The sequence below is a fragment of the Coenobita brevimanus genome, chromosome 93 (assembly GCF_032717465.1).
Source record: "Coenobita brevimanus isolate Jiangsu-jjx chromosome 93, ASM3271746v2, whole genome shotgun sequence".
NCBI classification, from domain to species: Eukaryota; Metazoa; Arthropoda; class Malacostraca; order Decapoda; family Coenobitidae; genus Coenobita; species Coenobita brevimanus.
Window position 1 is genome coordinate 39921740 of NC_137046.1, and position 26888 is coordinate 39948627.

General features: G+C 41.8%; 1 protein-coding gene across 1 annotated transcript in view; it reads right to left on the reverse strand.

Annotated features, from left to right (window-relative positions):
• Window positions 1-26888, reverse strand: part of Su(dx) (WW domain containing E3 ubiquitin protein ligase suppressor of deltex) — a 279179-nt gene that overhangs the window by 33496 nt on the left and 218795 nt on the right. The window contains exon 17 of the mRNA XM_080282428.1: window positions 26306-26531. Within this exon, the coding sequence (XP_080138554.1) occupies window positions 26306-26531 (226 nt within the window). The remainder of the gene's footprint in view (window positions 1-26305; window positions 26532-26888) is intronic.

Below are 26888 nucleotides of genomic sequence, written 5' to 3' on the forward strand. Positions count from 1 at the left end.
TTTCTTCTACGGAAGGCAAATCCAGCTTTTCCAGCCTCTCTCTGTACGACAGATCTGCCAGACTGGGGACCAACTTGGTTGCTGTTCTCTGTATTCTCTCAATCTTGTTTATATCTTTCTTTTTGTGTGGGGACCACACTACTGCTGCATATTCCAACCTGGGGCGAATCATGGCCACTATCAATTTTTTCATCATCTCCTCATCCATATAATGAAAAGCTACTCTTACATTAGTCAGGAGTTTATACATCTCTCTAGCTGTCTTGTTAATGTGTTTTTCAGGTGACAAACTGTCCTGGACCAGCACACCCAAATCTTTCTCTTCTCTCGCTTTTGTGACTGGTTCATTACCCATCAAATAATTCAATGATGGCCTCTTGGTACTTTTACCCATTTCCAATATTTTACATTTCTTTCCATTGAATTTCATTTCCCACATCCGGCTCCATTCGTGTATCCTATCCAGATTCTCCTGCAGCATTTTGCAATCCTCCTCAACCTCTACCTTCCTCATGATCTTTGCATCATCAGCAAACAGACTTGCATAACTGTTCATTCCATCTACCATATCATTTACGTAAATCAGGAACATTACTGGCGCCAACACCGAGCCCTGTGGGACTCCACTTGTTACTTCCCTCCATCCAGACATCTTATCCTTTATTACTGTCCTCATTTGTCTGTCTCTCAAAAAGTCTCTCATCCATTCTAGGAGGTTCCCCTTCAGTCCTCCTATATGCTCTAGTTTCCACATTAGTCTCTTATGGTGTACCTTCTCAAAGGCCTTCTCCAAATCTAAATACACACAATCCACCCAACCTTCTCTTTCCTGAAGCACGTCAACCGCTCTTGAGTAAAAACTCAACAAGTTGGAAACACATGACCTTCCACTTCTAAATCCAAACTGACTATCAGCCAAAATATTCATCTCTTACAGATATTTTATCCATCTATCTTTCAGAATTCTTTCACACAATTTTGCGACCATGCTGGTTAGGGAAACTGGTCTATAATTCAGGGGTTCTTCCTTGTTTCCTCCCTTATAAATTGGTACCACATTTGCCATCTTCCATTCTAGAGGCACCTTCCCCTCTTCCAGAGAACACACAATCAAACTGTGAATCTTATCTGCCAGTTGTTCTCTGCATTCCTTCAGTACCCAATTAGAGATTCCATCAGCTCCTGGGGCTTTCCTTACATCTTGAGTTTCTAGTAGTTTATACACTTCCTGTACTTCCACTTTTATATCTTTTATCACTACATTTCTAGTCACTACCTCCGCTTCCACAAACTCCTTTTCATTAGTGAAAACTGACTGGAAACGTTTCTTCATTATTTCTGCTTGCATTACCGCATCCTTATAGACCTCTCCTTTTACTTTCAGTTTGGTGATTCCTTCCTTTTGTTTCAGTTTGCCATTAACAAATCTATAAAACAGTTTGGGTTCATCCTTACATTTGTCTATTATACCTTTTTCAAAATTCCTTTCTTCTTCTCTGCGTATTCTTGTGTATTCATTTCTAGTTCTTTTATATTCTTCCTTTGTTCTGTTGTTACCTCTCTTTCTCCAACTGTTCCACGCCGTGTCTCTCTCTTTTTTTGCTATCATACACCTTTTATTAAACCACTCTTTTTTCCTGTTTTCTTTCCCCTTTACTCTTGGCACAAATTTTTCCACTCCCGAATTATACCGGTCTAGAAAAATATCCCACTTTCTCTGTATCTCTGTTGTTTCTCTGAATTTTCTCCAATCTGCATTTTCAAAAAATGTTCTCAATCCTGTAAAGTTTGCTTTCCCAAAGTTGTACCTTCCCTGCCTGTAAAGCTCGTCTCTTGGCTCCATGTTCCCTGTTATCATCTGGAACTCAATGACCACATGATCACTTTTTCCAATAGGACACTGATATTTCAAGGATTCTATTACATCGGGTTCTTTGGTAAACAGTAAGTCCAGTCTTGCTGGTGTGTCCTCACCTCGGAACCTTGTCTCTTCTTTGACCCATTGCGTCATCACATTGTTCATTGCTATATTTAATAATATAGTGCCCCACGAATACTCGCCGCCTCCTGAGTCCCATTCCTCCCAGTTCACCTCTTTACAATTGAAGTCACCCAATGAAATTATATTGTTGCTTTTCTCAATCAGTTTCTGTAAATAACATGCCATGCCTTACAGCATTTCCTGGTATTCATTATCACTCCATGCTCTTGTCTTAGGGGGAACATACACTACTGCCATATCTCGCTTGTTATTCTCTCCAGTTTCTAGTTTCATATTTATCACTTCGGCCCTGCCTTCTCCCATTTCCACGGTATCTACATTTATGTTGTTCTTCACTGCTATCATCACTCCTCTTCCTGTTTTTTCTTTTCTGTCTCTTCTCCACAGTTTGTATTTACCATCTCCTATATGAACATCAATATATTCTCTTAACTTGGTCTCTACAAAGCACATAACGTCAGGTTCATGTATCCTCAAAAGATCGTTGATTTCTAACCTTGCCGATATTAAACTATCAACATTAGTATATGCCACCTTCCAATGATTTTTGATGTTTTCTATACCTTCTTTTCTCCTTCTCTCCGCTGGTACCACTTCCTTAACTTCTGATCCATGACTCTCCAATAAAACACTGTCTTCTCTTTCTCCGTTCTCTGTTCGTTTTTTACCTTTGCTTCCTTTACTAAGTCCTTTATTTTAGCTCTTTCTTCCTCATTTGCATCTCTCCTTATCCAAACATTTTTAAACCCTTCCTTATCTGATAGTTTCCATGTTCTACTGATAATTTCGTTAACTGTTGCTTGGGACTTAAACTTTACCTTCAATGGCCTTGCCCCTCCTTCCTCGTACTTTCCCAACCTAAACACCTCTTCAACCTCTTCTTGAGCTTCGTTGTTTTCCTCCATGACTATTGATATAATTTCTTTAACCTTACTCAGGTCTTCTCTTTCTCTGTCTGATCTTATTGTCATACATTTTTCTTTAACTCCTGAAATTATTATACATTTTTTCTTATCTGCTACATCTCTAACTAAAGATTCTCTACTTCTCAACACCCTAACCACTTCCCTCTCCACTTTTTCCTCGCTTTGTTGGTCTATAATCTCTCTCAAATTTACATTTCCCTCTTCCCGAATTTTCTTCACCCCTTATGTTGCTCCTTGATTTCTTTAATGTGCTCTTCCTGTATTCTTGATTTAGATTCATACTCATCTAGTTTGCTTTTCATCCTGTCCCTTTCCTCTTCCAACCTCTTATTCTCCCTCTTAAGCTGTTTTATTTCATTCGAGGCTGATTCATTGTTCACTCTTAATTCAGTAACTTCCCTTTCTTGTTCGTCAATACGTGTACAGATTTTTTCCTGTGTACTCCTTAAACTTTTGATCTCGTTTTCCTGCTCTATGGTCCGTTCCTGTGTGTGTGTGTGTGTGGGGGGGGGTGTATTTACCTATTTGTAGTATACAGGAATTGAGCAATGCTCGTGTTGTCCTGTCTCCATATCCACATTTATCAAGTCTACCTTTACACACATGAATGTTTTTCTCATGCACCACCTCTTTGTCTAAGTCATTCCAAATATTTAAGTATTTACCTAATATACCTAATTGTGATACACACGCAATGTACTATGCTCATGGGTTTCCGTCACTGTTTCTCAATACGTCAAATTTAGCTTTAAACTCGTTTAAGTTTTTAGACTGGATGATCTCTTTGTCCAGGCTATTCCATAAGTCTATACTTCTGTAAGGAAAGTTATATTTCTTGATATCCTTCAAGCAGCTTGACTTTTTCAATTTCATTCCGTGTCCTCTTGTTGCTCTCTTATCCCATACAAACAGATCTTCTTTGTCAATTTTATCTACTCCCACCATGGTCCTGAACACTGCAATCATGTCTCCCCTCTTTCTCCTTTCCTCTAAGGAAGGCAAATCCAGTTTTTCCAGCCTCTCTCTGTATGACAGGTCTGTCAGACTGGGGACCATCTTGGTTGCTCTTCTTTGTATTCTCTCAATCTTGTTTATATCTTTCTTTTTGTGTGGGGACCACACTACTGCTGCATATTCTAACCTGGGGCTGATCATCGCCACTATCAATTTTTTCATCATCTCCTCATCCATATAATGAAATGCTACTCTTATGTTAGTCAAGAGTTTATAAGTCTCTCCAACTATCTTGTTAATGTCCTTTTCTGGTGACAAACTATCTTGGACCAGCACTCCCAAATCTTTCTCTTTTTGTGATTAATTCATTACCCAACAAATAATTCAGTGATGGCCTCCTGGTACAGTACTTTTACCCATTTCCAATATTTTACATTCCTTTACATTAAATTTCATTTCCCACGTCCGGCTCCAATTGTGTATCCTATCCAAATCCTCCTGCAGTATTTTACAATCCTCCTCAACCTCTACCTTCCTCAAGATCTTTACATCATCAGCAAACAGACTTGCATAACTGTTCACTCCATCTGCCATATCATTTACGTAAATCAGGAACATTACTGGCGCCAACACCGAGCCTTGAGGGACTCCACTTGTTACTTCCCTCCATCCAGACATCCTATCCTTTATTACTGTCCTCATTTGTCTGTCTCTCAAAAAGTCTCTCATCCATTCCAGTGTGTGTGTGTGTGTGTGTGTGTGTGTGTGTGTGTGTGTGTGTGTGTGTGTGTGTGTGTGTGTGTGTGTGTGTGTGTGTGTGTGTGTGTTCTTACCTAATTGTTCTTACCTAATTGTATCTTTACAGGAATGAGTCAAGCTCGTACTGTCCCGTGTCTTAAACCATATTTATCGTACATATCCTTAAATTTGTGAATTGTTTTGGCACACGCTATTTCATTCGGTAGTGCATTCCATTGATCAATTGCTCTGTTTGGGAAACTAAATTTCCTTACGTCTTTATCACCTCTCTTCTTATGTAGTTTTTTGCAGTGTCCTCTTGCTGATGCTTCTCCATATGTTAAGTAATCATTTATGTCTATTTTCTCCTTTCCTGATATGCACTTATATAGCATTATCATGTCACCTCTTTTCCTTCTCTCCTGTAGTGTTGGTAGATTCAGTTTATTTAGTCTTTCTTCATAGCTTAGGTCCCTTAAGCTTGGTATCCATCTTGTAGCGGCCCTTTGAACTTTTTCAATCTTGTCTATATGCTTTTTGAGATGAGGACTCCAGACTACTGATGCATATTCCAGGGCTGGTCTAATGAATGATGTTATTATCCTTCTTAGCATGTCTTCATTTATGTATGTGAATGCTCTTCTCATATTTGCAAGCAGTGTATACATGTTCCGTACCTTCTCGCTGATGTGGTCAGCCGGAGATAGTCTGTTATTGATAATCACACCTAGGTCTTTCTCTCTTTCTGATGTGTATAGGGTTTTATTTCCTAACTTATAATCCCAATCAGGTCTTTTTCCACTTTTACCAAACTTGATTACATGACACTTGTCCACATTGAATTCCATTTGCCATGTACTACTCCATTCATGAAGTTTGTTTAATTCTTCTTGTAGCTCTTTACAAGAGTCTGTGTTAGTAATTCTCCTTTGTATTTTTGCATCATCTGCAAACTTGTTCATATAGCTCTTATTTCCAGTGTTACTGTTTATATCATTTATATACACTAAAAACATGATTGGTGCCAGCACTGAACCCTGTGGTACTCCACTAGTCACTTCTTTCCATGATGAGTAGTTTCCTCTAAGTACTGTCCTCGTTTCTCTTTTTATGAGAAAGTCTTGCATCCAACAAAAAAATTTGCCTCGAATTCCTCCTTGATGGTACAGTTTCCATAAAAGTCTTTGGTGTGGTACTGTGTCAAAAGCTTTCTTGAAATCTAAATAGATACTGTCCACCCATCCTTCCCTTTCCTGTATTGTGTTTGTTACTCTGTCATAGTAGCTCAACAGATTAGTAACACATGATTTTCCTTTTCTGAAACCAAACTGTCTTTCTGTTATCATACTGTGTTCTTCTAGATGATTTACCCAAGCTTTTCTTATAAGTTTTTCTAATACCTTGCTTAAAACACTGGTCAGTGATACTGGTCGGTAGTTGAGTGGATTTTGTCTATTTCCTTTCTTGAATAAGGGGACAATATTTGCTTTTTTCCAAATATCAGGTAGTGTGTGTGTGTGTGTGTGTGTGTGTGTTCTTACCTTACCTAACTGTAGCTTTACAGGAATGAGCCAAGCTCGTACTGTCCCATGTTCTGAACCATTTTTATCATACGTCTTTAAATTTATGAACTGTTTTGGCACACACTATTTCATTCGGTAGTGCATTCCACTGATCAACTGCTCTATTTGGGAAAATGAATCTCCTTACATCTTTACCACCTTTCTTTTTAAACAGTTTTCTACAGTGTCCTTATAATGTTGCTTCCCTATAGGTTTTATACTCATTTACATCTATTTTCTCTTTTCCTGTGATGCATTAATGTAACATAATCATGTCTCCTAATTTCCTTCTCTCCTGTAATGTTGGTAGGTTTATTTTTTTGAGTCTTCCTTCACGGCTTACGTACCTTAAACTTGGTGCCTATCTTGTAGCGGCCCTTTGTACCTTTTCAATCTTATCTGGGTGTTTTTTGAGATGCAGATTCCAGACTACTGATGCATGCTCCAAGATTGGTCTGAAGAATGATGTTATTATCTTTCTCAGCATGTCTTCATTTATATATGTAAATGCAACCCTCATATTAGCAAGCAGAGGATCGAGTGGCAAGAGTGAAAGATGAGTTTTGGGCGAGAGTAGAAGGGTGTATGGACAAGTTTGAGAGGAGCGAGAGAGTGCTGTTGATTGGAGACATGAATGGCAAAGTTGGGAATGTACGAGTGGATGGAGTGGTTGGTCAGTCGGGTTTGCCAGTTGAAGTAGATAGGAATGGAAGTGCTTTGCTGGACATCTGTGCTTGTAAGGGGTTGGCAATAGCCTACACCTACTTTCGGCATAAGATGATCCACCGGTATACATGGAGAGTAATGAGGAGGATGGATGGTGAACTTGTTGAACGAAAGGCAATGATAGACTACGTGTGTGTGGATGAGCGAATGAGAAGACAAGTGTTGGATGCAAGAGTGTGGAGAGGGTGGGGGAATGGAGTCTCGGACCATCACTTAGTGATGGCCAAGGTAGAGCTGCAAAGAAAGTGGTTGAGGAGACGAAGGGGAAGAAAGGAGGAAACAGCTCCTGTGAGAAGACTGGAGAAATTGCAAGATAGTGAGAAAATGATAGAGTATAAGAGCATAGTGGGAGAAAGATTGGGAAGGTATGAGCTAGAGCAGATGGAAGGGGTGGAAGACGTAAATAAGATATTCATGGAAGAGATAGGCGCAGCGTGTGAGGCGGTTTGTGGAGTGAGGAGGAGATGCAAGGGTGTGCAAGGGACAGCATGGTGGAATGATGAGGTGAAACAAGCTGTGGAACAAAAGAAGAAGGCACATAGTGAATGGTTAGCGAGTAGAGGTAGGGAGAAGATGAGAGAGAGAAGAGAGAGGTATATGTGAGCAGGAGAAGGGAGGTGAAGAGACTGGTGAAGGAGAGTAAGAAGAAAGTGGATGAAGAGTTTGGGAGGAATCTGAGTGTGAAATGGAGGGAGAGTAAGAAATTGTTTTGGAAGGAGGTAAAGAAAGTAAGGCAGTGTGAAAGGGGAAATAGTAGGGGAGTGAAAGATAGGAATAATAGATTGTTGGTGGAGAAGAGAGAGAAATTGAGGAGATGGAAGGAGCACTTTAAGGATTTGTTGAATGTAGAGAGTGAGAGCAGTGCGAGTATAAGTGGTTGGGGAATGGCTGGAAGAAGAATAGATGAGAGGAGGGAGGAAGAGATCAGTAGGGCGGAAGTAGTGAAAGCGATGAAGAAGATTAAGTTGGGAAAGGCCCCAGGAATTGATGGAGTGTGTGGAGAAATGCTGAGGTATGGGGGTGAGATTGTTGTGGAGTGGATATGGAAGTTGTGTAGCTTGGCTTGGGAAGAGGGAAGAGTTCCAGAGGACTGGAAATCAGGTATAATTGTTCCTTTATACAAAGGAAAAGGGGAGAGAGAAGTATGTGGTAACCATAGGGGTATTTGACTTCTTAGTGTGACTGGTAAAATATGTGGCAGAATACTCACTGATAGGGTTGGGCATATGACAGAGGAGCTAGTTGGAGAAGAACAAGGGGGATTTAGGAAGGGAAAAGGGTGTGTAGATCAGATATTTGTTCAAAGATGTTTACTGGAGAAGTATCTAGAGAAGGGAAGGAAAGTGTATACTGCCTTCATGGACTTGGACAGAATAGACAGGCAAGGTATGTGGAAGGTATTAAGAATATATGGAGTGGAGGGGAAACTGTTGAGTGCTGTGAAGAGTATGTACGAGGATGCTAGGGCTACGGTGCAAGTGGATGGTGAGCTGAGTGAGTTCTTTGATCTCAAATGTGGGACTGAAACAGGGTTGTGTGATGTCTCTATGGCTGTTTAATATATACATGGATGGGGTTGTAAAGGAGGTGCAGGGTAGGGCAGTGGATGTGGGGGTGACTCAAATGAATGAGGAAGAGATTTGGAAGCTTCCGGTGTTGCTGTTTGCTGATGATACAGTACTGTTGAGTGAAGATGAATGGGAGTTGCAAAGTTTGGTGAATGAATTTGGGACAGTGTGTAGGAGGAGGAATCTGAAAGTTAATGTAAACAAAAGTAAAGTTATGGTGTTTGAGAGGAATGAAGTCACAGAGTGTGCAGTGAGGTTGGATGGTGAGGATATGGAGAATGTGAGTGCATTCAAGTACTTGGGTAGTGTGATGAGTAAGGATGGAACTTTGGGGGATGAAGTGCGTGAAAGGGTACAGCAGGGAAGGAAGGTTGTTGGTACACTGAAAGCAGTGATGAGAAATAGGGAAGTGAGTATGGAAGTTAAGAAGTCACTGCATGATAGTATTGTGATCCATACCCTGACGTATGGAAGCAAGGCATGGACCTTGCAAGAGGGGAACAAGTCAAGAGTGAGAGCAGTGGAAATGAGTTACTTGAGAGGAGCATGTGGAGTGACGTGGAGGGACAGGTTGACGAATGAAGAAGTGAAGGAACGCTGTGGGGTGGATGTGGATGTGGTTGAGAACATTAGGAGAAATACACTGAGGTGGTTTGGACACGTGAAGAGAATGGAGAATGAAAGAGTGACTAAGAGGGTGTATGTGCGTGAGGTGGAGGGAGGGAGAGGGAGAGGTAGACCGAGGATGAGGTGGAGGGATGGAGTTGAGAGGTATATGAGGGGGGGGGGTGAGTTGGGGGAAGGGTAGTCAAATGGTGGGTGACAGAGCGACTTGGAGGCGTTTTGTCTGCGGCCACCCTTTGCGGGATTAGGGTGTCGGGCTATAGATAGATAGATAGATATTAGCAAGCAGTGTGTACATGTTCCTTACTTCTTCATATATATGGTCAGCCAGTGACAGTCTGTTATTGATAATCACTCCTAAATTCTTTTCCCTTTCTGATGTGTGTAGCAATGAATTTCCTAACTTACAGTCCAAGTCTGCTCTTTTCTCACTTTTATCAAATTTTATTACATGACTTTTGTTCACACTGAAATCCATTTGCCATCTATTGCTCCATTCATGAAGCTTATTTAATTCCTCTTGTTACTCTACGCAAGAGTTTTTTTTTTTTAATGAATGGAGGAAGGAAAAACAAAGGAAAAAAAAAAAAAGTCCATGTGCCTACAGGCATCCTCCATTCATAAAATATTTATAACAACTGGATTTGAATTGAAGTGGATTAAATGTTTGTGGGAAACAACTCCCAGGATGTGAATTCCAGAGAGTAGTAGTTCTGGGGATAAATGAATTTTGATAAGCAGAGATTCTGCACTGCGGGGAAGAAAGTGTGAATTCATGGGCGCTCCAAACTGCCCATGTATTTCGGGAGAAAATGTGAAGGGGAGGCACAGTTGAAGCTAGTTCGTCAGAGCACTTACGGTAAAAATATTGATAAAATAATGCTAAAGAAGCAACATCTCTATGTACTGATGAAGGAGGAAGGTCCTGCGTAATGGCAGGATTATTGATTAATCTAAAGGCCTTATTTTGAACTTTGTCCAACTGCCTTAATACAACCGCTCCACATCCACTCCACAGTGGTGAACAGTATTCGATCTGAGAACGCACATGACTTTTGTATATTGTGGCCATCTGCTCGTCAGTGAAGAACTCATGAACTCTGTACATAAGTCCCAATTTTTTGGAAGAATTTTTAACAAGGGATTTAGCTTAAGCTGTCCAGCTTAGGTTGGGGTTTAGAGTAACACCTAGGATATCAACTGTAGTGGATATGCAAATACTGACATCATTTAACCCTATCCCGTAAAGGGAGGAACGTAAATTCTGGCTGTGTGAGCAACTCTCGCTCGAGAGCTTTCTGAACAGTCACATAGAGATATTTTATTTCTGACGCTCGTAGGGAAGTTACTTTTCGTCACAGAAAGACCATTTTGGCCTCATTTTGAAGATGAAGAGTTTTGCTTTGTCGTACATTGTCCAAAAAGACAACATATACAAAATAAAATGCAAAAAAAGTGAGTAGAAGTTAGCTGACATGCAAAAGTTTTACACTGTCCTTTAAAAAAATATTTGCCCCCCCCCCCCCCCCCAAAAAAAAAAAAAAAAAAAAAAAGTGAGTAGAAGTTAGCTGACATGCAAAAGTTTTATACTGTCCTTTAAAAAAATATTTGCCCCCCCCCCCCAAAAAAAAAACTATTCCAGAAGTAATAATATTTTTTGCTTCAATATGTAGCAGAATAAATTTTCTTTCCAATACTGCATTATTTGTTGTATTTTCTTAAATAATAATGCCGCATATATACACGAGAAAAAGGAACATAAGTGTTCGGCGGGAGGTCAAGAGCTGTACATCCTACCTGTGAGGAACCTCACACCACACTGAGCTAAGCAAACCAAGTGAGCATGCATGCACTAGCTGTGGTAGGCTTAGCTCCACCCACTTTTGCCCGTCATCCAACAAAAATGACGACTCCCTAAATATTTCTTTAGAGATTACATCAGATGACGGGCAAAGTCGTCATACTGACATCAGAGGTTGACAAATGCATGACGACCCAGGTCGTCATGGCTAAGTCAAAGGGTTAAAATTACAGTAGAAGTCCGATTTTTCGGCATCTATGGGACCAGGCAAGTGCCGAAATATCAAAATTGCCGAATTATCGAAAACCCTACCCACTCAGTACCTTATATGTTTCGGTGAACACTATCATCATTACTCATATCATTACAAATGTGTTTGGAGACAGTACTGTATACTGTTTGATACTGTACAATACTGTAATGAATACAGTACTATACATGAATATGAAAAATAAAGAAATTAGTGAACATACTGTATATAAATGTAATGGTACAGTAGGCCTACAAGTTCACATGCACTTACCTAAACTTATAGTAGGTTCCTTATTTACATATGTACAATAGAAGGGGTTTATTGGAGTCTGCTACTGCTGAAAGAAGTCCACATCTTATGTGTACGCTTCTTGCTAACACCAGTTAACTTTCCACACGTGGAGGCCATTTTCAAAGCACGCAGATGTTTATACTGTTCACAACACACGGCTGGTCCACTCAGGTGTTACAAAGCTCCTGTCTGATGTTACGGTGCTTACAGCACACTCGAATAGTAATTTCAGAGGTATTTCGGTACGAAGTTCACAAAGCACACAGAAGAATCAAGAGAAGTCGGCAGCAGCACGGCAACAACTCGGAAGAATGGCGAAACAGATTCTCTTTCCCATGCTAGACTCACTACATGTTTGTCCTCTCTTTATGCTATAGGAGAAAGAGCTAGCCTCTGAGCTTCATGGCAGTGGTAGACTCGTTCCATCACTTTCACTATCTCACTCACTAAGGCGGGTAAAGGCGGGTAGCTAGCTGGCGAGCCTCATGGAGAATTTCAAGACTGACGAAAAAAATCGGAGAATCTGCCGAACGATCGGAGATTTTCGTAAATGGGACTATTTCTCAAAACTGCCGAAATGTCAGATTTGCCGGGGAATTGGATGCCAAAATATTGTACTTTTACTGTATATGAGAGTCTGAGGGATTCCTCCTGTTGGAGAAATTAATGTATTTAGTTTTCTGTGCATTAAATGAGACCAGATTTTTTTGTCCCCATTGATTAATTTTAGAAAGGTCATGGTTCAGAGAAATTGTGTTGTTTATTTGGGAATTTATAATATCAAATTGTGTAAAGGAGGTATTAAATGTGTAAGAACTATGAAGGGTCGAGTCATCAGCATAAAAGTGTATTGGGTCATTTATATGAATGAGAAAGAGAGTTGGCGCCAAAACTGATCCCTGAGGTACGCCAGCATTTATGGAATGAAACTGAGAATAAATTCCATCTACCATGACCCGTATTTTTCTATTATGAAGGTAAGAAGAAATTAGAGGAACCAGTGATGCAAGGCCATAGTGTGACATCTTAGACAATAAGGCCTGGTGCCATACTCTGTCAAATGCTTTTGATATTTCAAGTGCTATTGTGTGTGTTTCACCGTGATGGTCTATTGTTTTGTTCATCTGATGGGTAAGAAGGCAAAGAATGTCTACAGTTGAACATTCTCGTCTGAATCCATACTGCCGATCACTGATTAATTTATTAATTTCTAGATGCTTGACTGTGTGTTTGTTAGTTAGTGTCTGAAAAACTTTACCGAGAATGGAAGTTATTGCAACTGGTCTATAGTTTGATGGATCAGAAGTTGCCCCCTTTTTAGGAACAGGATGGATATTTGCTTCTTTCCAAGAGGCTGGAAAACTTGAAGTATGGATACATAAGCAGAAAAATTTTCCTAATACAGGAGACAACACTGAGGAGCAATTTTTAAGTACTATTGAAAGAATTTCATCTGGATCAGTAGCTTTGTCTGCTGAGAGATTCTGTAATACAGCTTGTACGTATCTGGCGTGAATCATGAAAGGAGGTATTTGAGGGGAAAGAAAATCAAGTACAGGAATATTGTGATTTTCTGTATTTAGGGTTGAGTTTGTTGAAAAAATGTCAATAAGAAGTTTGGATTTTCTACATGGGTCACTTACTAGATTTCCATTGGGAGACTGTAAAGGTGGAATGGAAGAGGTGTTAGTAAAGTTAGTTTTGAGTGAATTAAGGGTTGACCAGAATATTTTGTTATCGTTCGGGTTGTTTAGTAATTTGTTAGCCTGTCTGTGTAGAAAGTTTGATTTAAAAAGATTGATAATAGTTTTGGCATGGTATCTGATATTTCTTTAATAGTTACAGGCTTCTTTGGTTTTGGTCCTTGTATAAGTGTTATAAGCTATTGCTTCATGTTCTGTTACTCTAGCACAATTGTGGTCAAACCATTTAGGAGAATTACATCTTTTTCTGTAAGTATGATGGGGGAATGAATGTTTCCATGCCGACTTTAATGAAATCCTGTATGTGGCCCAATGTGGAATTTGCATCTTGGGAGAAAAAGGAGGTCCAAGGAACATCCATGAAAAAATTATGGAGTCCCTCCCAGTCTGCCCTGTTGTAGTGCCATTTAGTCACCAAGACAGGTTCAGAGCAGGAGGGTGTGGTAGGTGTTAAACTGGAGGCTTGAATCAGACAATGATCAGAGGATCCGAGGGGGGACTTCACTTCGACATTATAATTATCTGAATTGGTTGTTAGAAACAAGTCCAATAGGTGGGGATTATGATCGGGGTTGACTGGTACATGGGTGGGTTCACTGGCTAACTGGGTGAGATTAATTGAGTCTGCAAATAGCTCACAATCAAGACCAGGGTCATCAGTTCTGGCTGAATAAGTGAGCCATTCAACATTATGGACATTAAAATCACCCAGAATAATAATTTCTAATGCAGTATTAATGTTGAGGACACTTAGCTGTGAAGACTGAGAGTCAAATAAACTCCGCTCTGGAGGGGCATTAGGGGAACGATAAACACAACAGAAATACTTAATTTTACCAAAAGAATTTAATTTGTACATGGAATAGTCAAAATAAGGACAATTAAATTTAGTAATCTCCTCCAGGGCAATTTTTGATATAGCAAGGCAACATACACCTCCTTTGGGTCTGAAATTTTGAATCAAGATATAACCAGGAAAAGTAAATCTAGCTAAATCAGAGGTGGAGCTAACTTGTGTCTCTGTCAAAAATTGCAGATCTACTGGAGGAAATACTGAACAGAATTGATGTTGGAGTGAAGTCCCCTACTATTGCAAAAGAAAATTTTACTGCACTGAGGAGCAGATTTAGGGTGCCGCAACACTGGAGGCGGCACAGTCGCTTGATGACGACCGGGAGGGCCCTGGGCAGACCCAGCCCTGCCGGTGGTGGTCACCCGAGAAACCACCGCACTAATTCCCAGCATAGCGGCAGCCATGGTTCTTTTTATGGGGGAAAGAGCAGGGATGTGTTCTGGAATATGTATGATATGTGATGACAACATTGGTGTTTTATGGAGAGAGGATAGCTGGTTTAAGGCAATGTGATATAATGTGGATGTGTGTGTTGTGTAAAGAGAGCAGCCTGATGCCCTCTGATGTTTGAGGCAGAAAGATGTGTAACCAGCTACCAAGGCCTAGGAGAGAAAATGGAATCCAGGCTATTCCCTGAGTCTCCTGTTACCTTGGCAGTAGTACTTCCCTACGTCGTTTATATGTACTAAAAACATAATTGGTGCCAGCACTGATCCCTGTGGAACTCCATCTGTCACTTCTCTCCTTGATGGGTAATTTCCCCTTAGCACTGTTCTTATTTCTCTTTTACTGAGAAAATCTTGCATCCAATCGTCCAGACTACCTTGGATTCTTCCTTGATTGTACAGTCTCCATACAAGTCTTTTGTGTGGTACTCTGTCAAATGCCTCCTCGAAATCCAAATATATGCTGTCTACCCAGCCGTCTCTTTTCTGTATTATTTCTGCAACTCTATCATAGTAACTTAATAGGTTAGCTACAAATGATTTTCCCTTTCTAAAACCAAAATGTCTTTCTGTTATCATATTGTGTTTTACCAAGTGATTTACCTAAATTCTTCATATCAGTTTTTCTAACATTTTGTTTACAATGCTGGTCACTGACACTGGTTGGTAGTTATGTGGATTTTGTCTATTTCCCTTCTTGAAAAGGGGCACAGTGTTTGCGTTCTTCCAAATACAGTACCAGATAGTTTTCCTTGTCTTAAGGATTCTCTGAATATTTAATGTAATAGACTGCTTAGCTCTTTGGCACATTCCTCTTACAACTAGCACGAAGTCTCATCAGGGCCATTGGCTTCTCCCCTGTCCAATTTCCTCATCTCTTCTTGGACCTTTTGATTTGTTATACATATACTTGTTAATATGTTTGGGATGCTTGTTCGTTTTCATTTCTCACAAATCTACTTTTAGTAAAAACTAATTGGAAATTTTTGTTTAGTACTTCATCCATCCATCCATCCATCATCCAATCCTAGGTTGTCCCATGAGGAGCTTAGGAGCCCGGGGCTAGGCAGTTGGTCCCAACATTTAAGATGAGAGTGACCAACCTCACTCATCCCTGAGTGGTATTATGTGGGCAATAAACCCCAACCACCCCCTGGATATAAACCTTCACTAGCTCAATCTGATTCGAGCACAAAAATTACCCACTAAACCACCAGGTGCCAAAATTGGTTATATGGTTACCACCCAGCGTAGTAAACAGTTTCCTGGTGTACAGGAAACCATTTGGCTTGTCACTCAGTGTAGAGTCACCCACAGGCAGAAGGAAGAGGAAAGAATGAAGGAATGAAAGACAGAAGAGGGAGTGTAAAGTCACCCATAGGCAGAAGGACGAAGAAAGAATGAAGGAAAGAAAGATAGAAGAAGATGGAAGGAAAGAAGGATGGAGAAGAGGACAGGGCAGACACCCGAGAGCAGCACTACACTGAGTGAGTGGATGGTGAGCACCCCCACCTACCACAATCATACAGTATATACAGTCATCTCACCTATAGTGCGACATTGCAAAGTGCATCTCACCCAATGTGCGACAGGGGTCTGACAATAATTAATTATTTAGAAAGTGTCTTTGCTACTTGCAATGTGTGACAGGCATGAAAAATTGAGGCAAATATGGTACTCATCCTTACTAAATGCTCTTTTCGTTTTCGTTTTTTAAAGGCTCCAACATGCTTGCATGTGTCGGCCTAGGTCACCTAATGGCGGCTCTCCAAGCTGCACGATCCACTGCAGCCTCCCTGTTCAGTCCCTTAACCCTAAGGTCACACTTAATGACCTCGTCCCATGTCTTTCTCGGTCTACCCCTCACAACCCCACCCCCAATATTAACACTTCTCACCTTCCTCACCCAATTATCATCCCCCATCCTCTCCACATGTCCAAACCACCTCAATCTACCTCTCCTCATCACAACACCAATACACTCCAATCCCATCCTACCTCTCAACTCTTCCATTGTAAACCCAACCCCTCCAGGCCTTGGACGCAGGGACGCACTGCACATCCACCTAATCATTGTCATTTCAGTACGTCTGAGCCGGCGAATGTCTTCCTCCTTCACTGCCCAGGTCTCACTACCATACAGCATTACACTCCTAACACATGCTGCATACAAAGACCCCTTAGCACGTAGGGAGAGCCCTCTCAATGTCAGGAGAGGCAAGAGCTCCCTGAACTTCTTCCAACCACTTCTCACCCTAGCCACAGAGCTAGCTCCAGCCCCACCTCCAGCACACAACATGTCTCCCAAATAACAAAACTCTTCCACACACTCAAGAGATTCACCAGCAAGTTCAATCCTTTCACGTCTGACGATCTCCACCTGCTCACCCCGGCACGCCATACACATAAAATCAGCATTATCTCGCAGTCTACCTCTGATACCACTACATCTCTTATGCACCCATTTATCACACACACTGCACAAGATGGAATTACTTCCCACGCCCTTGTGGCAAACTGCACATGGCCACTCTCCCTCGTCTTTGACAGTACCGCCACCAACCCTAGATATCATCACTTTTGTTTTATCTGCATTTACCCTTAAACCCTTTTGCCCCATACCATCTCTCCACTTCCTAAACCTTTCCTCCGCCTCCCTTTCATTCTCTGCAATCAACACCAAATCATCAGCATACAACAACTCCCACGGGAGTCCGTTTCTAAAGTCACGTGAAAGGGCTTCAAGTACCATGATAAACAACACGGGACTCAAGACTGACCCCTGATGCACACCAACATTCACGGAAAACTCATCACTCAAATCTCCATTCACTCTCACCTGGGTGTGAGCACCCACATACATGGCCATAACCACCCTAACCAGCCACTCCTCCAAGCCATGCTTTCTCATTGCCCACTTCACCACCTCTCTAGGGACTCTGTCAAAGGCCTTTTCCAAATCAACAAAAACAAAATAAAGATCCCTTCTCCTACCAATATATTTTTCCTAAAGCTGTCGAACAATGAATATGGCATCAGTGGTCCCCCTACCTGGCATAAACCCAAACTGCATCTCATCAATATTCACTCTTTCTCTAATCATACCTTCTAAAACTCTCTCCATTACCTTCATTATCTGATCTAAAAGCTTTATACCTCTATAATTTCCCCTTTCCAGGGCATCACCCTTCCCTTTATACACATTTACAATTACACTCTTCAGCCAATCATCTGGGACAACACACTCATAAATAATCCTGTTTATCAGGTCAGTGATTAAACTCACCCCTATATTGCCTGAGGCCTTCAACATTTCGGCAGTCAACCCATACACACCTGCTGCCTTCCCCACCCTCATCCTGCCTATTGCCTCATTCACAGTAGCAGTATCAATCAAAGGCCAAGGGCCAGACACTGTATCTGCTGGCTCCAAACCTTCCCTGTCCCAGTCAAACTCCTCATTCAACAACCGGTTATAATGCTCTCTCCATGCATCTTTAATATCCTCACTGTTCACCACTACCCTTCCTTCATCATTCTTCACACACTGCTCACCTATGAATTCTTCCCAACTTGAATTCTTCCCATTCCTTCTGGTACCTTGCCAAAAACCTTTCTAACAACTTTACCTCATCATCCTTCCCCCCTCTCTTCTACTCTGATGGCTCTGTAGCTATTCCTTCTACTGATAAAGCAGATCTCTTCGCTCAGACCTTTTCCTCCAATTCCACCTTAGACGATTCCGATGCTGTTCCTCCATCACTTCCCCCTTCTGACTTCCTCATGGCTGATATTAAAATTTCTTCAGTTGATGGATTTTCTGCCATCACAGGCCTCAATACTAATAAGGCATATGGGCCTGATGGAGTCCCTCCTGTTGTTCTCAAGAACTGTGCTTTTGCGCTTACACCCTGCCTAGGCAAACTCTTTCGCCTTTGTCTATCAACTTGTACCTTTCCTTCTTGCTGGAAGTTTGCTCTCATTCAGTCAGTCCCAAAGAAGGGTGATCATTCCCAACCCTCTAACTATCGTCCAATTGCTTTAACATCCTGTATCTCAAAAGTTTTCGAGTCAATTCTTAACACAAAATTTTTAAATCATCTGTCCTATCACAACCTTCTTTCTGATCGTCAGTATGTGTTCCATCAGGGACGCTCCACTGGTGATCTTCTCACCTACCTTTCAGACTCCTGGTCATCCTCCTTTCAGGACTTTGGCGAAAGCTTTGCCATTGCACTTTACATCTCAAAGGCTTTTGATTGAGTCTGGCATAAATCTTTAATTTCCAAACTGCCCACTTACAGTTTCTATCTTTCTATCTGTGCCTTCATCTCTAGCTTCCTTTCTGGTCATTCTATACCTACTGTTGTAGATGGCCATCGTTCTTCTCCTAGATCTGTCAACAGTGGTGTTCCTCAGGGCTCTGTACTATCACCAACACACTTCCTTTTATTCATCAATGACCTTCTAAGCTCTATATCTAACCCAATCCACTCATACACTGATGACTCCATCCTTCACCTTTCCATTTGGTTCCACAACACCCATCTCAGCAGTTACGTCAACAAACAACGGATGAGGCTATGGCACACCTAATGTCTGACTTGGCTCGTATCTCTGACTGGGGTAAAAATTATCTGGTGTTTTTTAATGCATCAAAGACTCAGTTCTTACACCTATCAACGTGACAGAATCTTCCACAGGTATACCCACTAATGCTTAATAATATTTAGCTTAATCTTGCATCATCCTTGAACATGCTTGGGGTTTCATTTACTTGGGACTTATCTTGAAAAGATCATATTACATCTCTTGTAAAACCTGCTTCCAAGAGATTAGGTGTGCTAAGCCAACTCCATTCCTTCTTTACCCCTGCACAACTGTTGACTCTATACATGGGTTTAATCCGCCCCTGTGTGGAGTGCAACTCTCATGTGTGGGGAGACTCCCCACATACAGCTCTTCTCAACAGGGTGGAGTCAACGGCTTTTCGTCTCATTTACTCTCCTCCTCTTACTGACTCTCTTCAACCTCTGTATCTTCGCTGCACTGTTGCATCTTTTTCTCTTTTCTATCACTATGTCAATGATCACTTCTCCTCTAAACTGTCTGTATGCATTCCTCCTCCTCTACGACGGGCGCGTAGCACTGACCATTATTCTCAGTCCTTCATTTATGCAACAAGTCAACTCTGGAACTGTCTCCCTCTGTCTGTACTTCCTGCTTCCTATGGTCTCCAGCCTTTCAAATGCAGTGTGTCCAGGCATCTCAAAACAACTGGATCTTGAATTTGGCTCTAACTTGTATTTTGCTTTTCTCTTGGAAGGAACAATAATTGCAGGCTCGTGGCCTTTGGTTCCTTCTTCCTCGCATAAAAAAAAAAAAAACTCTCGCAACTCGTGAGCATATTTTGTAGCACATGATGGGTAAGAGTGGGGCTGGCGAGTATGTGTGGTGGAGTGCGGCTGGCATGTGAGTGGTGGCGAGGGAGATGCCAGTGCCGTGGCGAGGGAGATGTCAGTGCCATGACGTCACGGTGCACTGTGACGTCGGCAGCATCTGTACAGCTTACCCTCACCTCCCCAAGGCCATTGTCTATCCTATGTACAATGCTGGTAAGGTCTTGAATTTTCGTAATAAATATACAGTATTACTCGTGCATGTTTCTACTGTAAGTTTCCCTTTGCGTTTTCGTTACGGATAGGTACTGGTGAATCAATATACAAAAATTCATGATGTGTCGCCCATAAAGCCATCTTAACATGGGATCCTGTGCTTCGCAAAGTGCGAATTTATAAAGTGCAACGGGCCGTGTCGCCCATATTCACCCACTTTACGCGAGATGACTGTATATACAGTACCCTCGCGTCCAACACGCGTTAGTCCAGCACGATTCACGTCCAGCACGGAGAGCAAATAATTAGTATTATTTAACACAATTTAATTACTGCAACACGAGTGTGTTAGCATAACATGCACAGAGCTCCGAGAAGTGGGCGAAATCCGCAGAGTTCACCTCTAGCACGATCACCCCCGGTCCAACACGGTCATAATGGACATTCCCATGATGATGATAGCCAATGAAAACTTCTGATCAAGTAGCCTTCCCCGCCCGCTATCGTGACGTGATTGTGATGCCGCCCAATTAAAAAGGCTTCTGCTGTCACATGATGTTTTGTTTAAATTTCTCCCGCCACAGCGCCACTCAGTCGCATAATTCGCATTGGAAGGTGCTTTTTTCTTGCTGCATTTTCTGCCCTTGTTACTGCATTTTACCCTGCTCACAATGCCTAGGAAGCCTTCTGAGAACCCCAAGAAGCGTCGGCACCTCCCTCAGGCCACCAAGCTAGAAAGCATCGAGAGGAAGAAGAAAGGGGAGAGGAAAGTTGACATTGCCAAGGTCTACGACATGAATGAAGCCAACGTGAGGACCATAATAAAAAACCAAGACAAGATCCTGGCAGCCGAAGGCTATCACACGGCACTTCATACCAGGTTTGCCGAGGACACGATGGTAAATCGGAACGGTAACGTGGTAAAATTGCCGACAATACCACGGGCATTTGGAATTCATCTGGATGGATTCCTGCCGAGGATACGACGGGCAAAACAGTGTGACCAAAACCCAGGCGACTCAACAGAGAATGTATTGTACTACAGCATTGAACATTTAGCCTGACAATGAATACATATTAATATTTTAGAATAAATATCAATCGTTTTGAAACCCTTCTCATCGGTGTGTGTACCAGTTTATAAACAAAGTTGCTTCTCCTTATTCTCTACCGAGTCAGCGACAGCGTTCACTTTCCACAGTCACGAGACGGGGCTCTGGCAACAGTGTGAGAAGCATGCCCTTTGCCGAGGATTACAGAGTGCTAGGACAGGCAGAAGCAGGACCTTCCACGGCCGTGGATGAAGATAGTGATTCTGAGTGTGATTTCGAAGGATTTATGAGGGAGGTTGAGGAGGAGCAACAGCCATTACCCACTAGTGACGCCAGCAGCCATCCTCCGGGGACCCAGTAGGACTACCTACAGCCTTGGATACGAGTACCACCTTCCATTCCCAGGAAGCCCACCAACACTATCCTAAAAGGTTAGTTATCATTCATAGCACAGTACCATTTATTATAATTACAATAGTACCAATATATGTATAGGTATATGGTAGGTATTTAGGGTGACTTTTCCTAGGGTTGCTGACATAATTCATTTTTCCCCATAAGTTCTGTTGTTAGTCCAACACGTTTTGGGTCCAACACGGGACCCATGCATGACAATATTACCGTGTTGGACGCAAGGGTACTGTATATATATATATATATATACATATACATGTATACAGTACCCTCACGTCCAACACGGTAATATTGTCATGCATGGGTCCCTGGTCCAATACGGGACCCATGCATGACAATATTACTGTGTTGGACGCGAGGGTACTGTATATATATATATATATGGGTCCCGTGTTGGACCAAAAACGTGTTGGACAAACAACAGAGCTTATGGGGAAAAATGAATTATGTCAGCAACCTTAGGAAAAGTCACCCTAAATACCTACCATATACCTATACATATATTGGTACTACTGTAATTATAATAAATGGTACTGTGCTATGAATGATAACTAACCTTTTAGGATAATGTTGGTGGGCTTGCTGGGAATGGAAGGTGGTATCCAAGGCTGTAGGTAGTCCTATTGGGTCCTCGGAGGATGGCTGCTGGCATCACTAGCGGGTAATGGCCGCTGCTCCTCCTCAACCTCCCTCATAAATCCTTCGAAATCACACTCAGAATCACTATCTTCGTCCACAGCCATGGAAGGTCCTGCTTCTGCTTGTCCTAGCATCATCCATCCATCATCCAATCCCATGTTGCCCCATGAGGAGCGTAGGAGCCCAGAGCTAGGCAAGTTGGTCCTGACATTTAAGATGAGAGTGACCAGCTACACTCATCCCTGACTGGCATTATGTGAGCAAAAAACCCCAACCACTCCATGGATATAAACCGACACCGGCTCAATCCAATTGGAGAGCCTTAATTACCTACTAAACCACCAAGCATCATAATTTGGTTATATGGTTACCACCCAGCATCGTAAATGGTTTCCTAGTGTACCTGAAACCATTTGGCTTGTCACTCAGTGTAGAGTCACCCATAGGAGAAGGAAGAGGAAAGAATGAAGGAAAGAAAAACAGATGAGGGAGAATTAAGTCACCCTTAGGCTGGAGGAAAAGGAGAAAATGAAGAAAAAGAAGACAGAAGAGGAAGGATGGAAAGATGGAGGGGAGGAAAGGGCTGGCACCCGAGAACAGCACTACATCGGGTGAGTGGATGGGGAGCGCCCCCACCAACCATGAGTATACTGTAATTATATATATATATATATATATATATATATATATATATATATAATCATCATCTGGACCTACTTTCCCACCCTAGGGACAGCCCAAATTTCCCCAATCTAATAGGCCTGGCTTCCATTCGCTCATCATTCAAACCCCTGGAATCCTGGCTCTATCAGATAGGCCCAAAACATTCAAAACGTTCTGTAGCGTCACATAAATGTATCTGATAGTCAATCGGGACGCAGCTACATCAAAAAGGGGTGTCAGTCCCTGAGCATGCACTTCTCACAACATTCATCCAGCCTGCTCGATCTCTTGTCAGTTTCCTAGCCTCATCAACTTCCAAACCTCTCTTCCTCACACACTCATCCACCATACCTCTCAACCTTTCTCCTTGGCCTACCTCGCCTCCTCCCTCCTTCAAATTTGCTCAGATATACCTTTTTCACTATTCTATTCTTATCCATTCTCTCCACATGACCATACCATCTCAGTACACTCTCTTTGATTCTGGTGTCCACAGACTTCCTCACTCCACATCCTTCATGAATCACATTATTTTGTATCCTATCCACCCTCTGTACCCCACACACATTCCTCAGCAGTTCCATCCCCACTGCTCTTACTCTTGACTTTTCATTTTCATACCACACCATAATCTCACACCCATATGTTAAAGCTGGCACTAACACTCCTTCATGTATGTTTTGTGCTGCTGCAACACTTAAGCCTCTGTTTCTTATCAAGGCTTTCATTGCACCAGTTACTTTTCTTCCTTGTGTCACTCTACTTTCCACATATTTTGCACATTTTCTTCTCTCGTCTATCACTGTACCCAGGTATTTGAACTCTCTCACCAATTTCAGTCTCTCTCCATTCACTGTAACATCGCACCAGGAGTCACCTTCTCTCTCAATAACCATCACTTAACTCTTTTCTACATTTACTCTCAAGGCACGACGCTCACAGACATCAGCAAAACTCTGCACCTGCCTACCAAGTTCTTGCTGGTATTTGCAAGTAGCATTGCATCATCAGCATACAACAAATTTGAGATATTCCATCCATCACCATTCATTACCAACACCATCCCCCTCTCCATTACTCATGGTTTCACTTCTCTCATCACCCCACCCACATATATATTGAACAACCATAGGGACATCACACAACCATGTTGCATGCTCACACCAATCATGAACCATTCACTTAGATGCCCATTAACCCTTACACATTCTTCACTACCATCATAAAACAGCACCTAGCAGCTTACCATCTACACCGTACATGCGCAAAACTTTCCACAGTCCTTCTCCGTCCACTTTGTCGTATGCTTTTCCAGATCCATGAATGCCATAATTGCCTTATGGTCCTTCTCACAGCTTTCTCAGCTATCTGTCACACTGAAAATATTTGATTCACACATCCTCTGCCACTCCTAAAACCACCCTGTTCATCACTCACTAGGACTTATGATATCTCTCTTACTTTAAAATAATTCTTCCATATATCTTCCCTACTAAACTCAATAAACTTATGCCACGATAATTCTTGCAATCACTTCGTTCACCTTTACTTTTGTACAGGGGTACAATCACAGCCTTCATCCACTCTGCTGGCACAGTTTCACTCATCCGTACCTTCTTACATATCTCCAACAAACACTTCATTCCACTCTCTCCACCATACTTAAGCATCTCTGAATACACCTCATCAACCCCAGCTGCTTTCCCATTTTTCAGCTGCTTTACAGCACTCTTCACCTGTGCGAGTGTCACGTCTCCTGGCACTGCTTTCCTTCTTTGCACACCCCCAAAACCAATCATGTTTACAGCCACTTTGCTCTGTCTATTCCCATTCATCAGGCTTTCAAAATATTCTTTCCATCTGGTCCCCACTTAATCCCCATGGGATAATAATCTACCACCTACATCCATCACACCATCACATTTACTTCCACTTTCTTTTCTACATTTTCCCACCTCTTTCCAGAATAGCTTCCTATTTTCAGAGTAGTTTGCATTCATTTTACTTCTTAGATCATCATTTACCTCCTCCTTTTTCCTCTTCACTAGTCTCTTTACATGCTTCTTGGTCTTAATATATTCAGTTCTTATTTCAACTGAACCCCTGTCCTGTAACCACTTTAGCCACTTCTTCCTCTTTTCCTCCACTGCTTTCTTAACCTCATCATCGTACCATACTGTACCTTTCTTTTTTGTTGTTACTCTTGCCACACCACACACCGCTTTAGCATTTCTAACTAAGCAATCCCTATATGCATTCCACAGGCTGTCCAGATCCATTTCATTCCAATTCACTAATTCTAACTCCTCTTCTACTTTGGTCCTGTATTCATCTGCCATTTCTTTGATCCTCAATTTCTCAACTTTCAGTCTTTTGTCCTGACTGCTCCTCTCACTCCCGATCCACCTCACTCCTCTCAGCTTAATTTTGCATACCACAATCATATGATCTGACAGACCTCCACATCGTCCTCTCAAGGCCCTCGTATCAGCAAACATTCCCAGCATCAACCTCTGTACAAGCACATAATCAATCTTCTTTCAACATGATCCCTGTTCCCTCTATACCATGAATATTCATGTGCATCTGTGTTTGAAATATGAGTTACAAATGCACAACCTCCTCTCCTGATACATATCCTTCAGTTGCTGCCCATTACCATTTTCTCCTGGCACTCCATTACAACCCATTATGTTATCTTCAGGACCAGTACCTACTCTTCCATTCACATCACCAATTACGATCACTTTATAGCTCCTGGGCAATTCACCCACTACTTCATCCAGCTCATCCCAAAACCTGTCTTCTCTCTCTCACTCCTGTCCTTACACGGTGCATAAGCTACAGACAGTAAAACCTTGCAATAATGGACTAATTGGGGCCCAAGGCTTCCCGAAAAAAGCTAAATTCCAATAAAAATGACATTCGGACTTGCCCCTGGTAACCCAGACTTTTTCCAAAATATCAGACATTAGTCCAGATCGCACCAACGGTTCTAAAACTGTGTTCACTACCACTGCAGTACAGCACTGTATTACACATTCACTACAATGATCGAATGGTAAAGTGTAATATATATAATAATACTGTATTGTACTCTTCACTGCCTAGTGGTCTCCAGGATGCATGGGGATATTTCAAGGTAACTTTGAGAAAATAAGTGCATTTTAAATACCGCAAAATATGGTATGTATGTCCAAAAAATGGAAAAGTATAATTATTCATAAAACTGATTTTTATAGGAATGACATACAGTACAGTATAAACAGATACTTTCAACCCCATTGGTGAATACTGACACAGCTGATGCATCATATCTATGCTGCTATTCCCTAAAACAGTTTATGAAATCGTAATAGTATTGCCAGAGAAGAAAAAAAGAAAATCCATCCATCCATCATCCAATCCTACATTGCCCCATCAGGAGCATACGAGCCTGGGACTAAGAAATGATAAAAAATCTGTTACATCCTACCTGCCAAAACCAGAAGATTTGCTTGGAGGAACGAGTATAGTGACGGTAGATGGTATGTTTCTGCCAATCACTGATGTCAATCTCCTGCATTCCACAAAGCAGCAGTTCTAGCTCCCTCTCATCAAAATACTTGAGCCATTCCAGTGGGACTACTTCAGAGAATCCTTCCAGGAAGCATCGTGTCTGTGCTTCCTGTCCCCGTGTTAACCGCCACTGCATCATCAGTCTGAAAGCCAGAAGTGTCTGTCATATCTACAGTATAGCATTCTTCTATAACATACATGCATAACATATTATAACATGTAAGATATGCAGCTTCATGGAAAACCTTCCTCACACTCTCTCTCTGAAACACAAACATACATGCATGCACATACATCTACACATGCATGCAGGCATGCATGTGCACAGAAGTGATAAATATAAAACTATAAACCAAAGGGAGAAGGCAGGAGAGACATCAGAGTAGCATATGTCCCTCCTAAGACAAGGGCATGGAGTGATGCGGAACACCAGGAGATGTTGTCAGACGTGGTTAGACACCTACAGAAAGTGACTGACAAAAGTAACAATGTAATCCTGA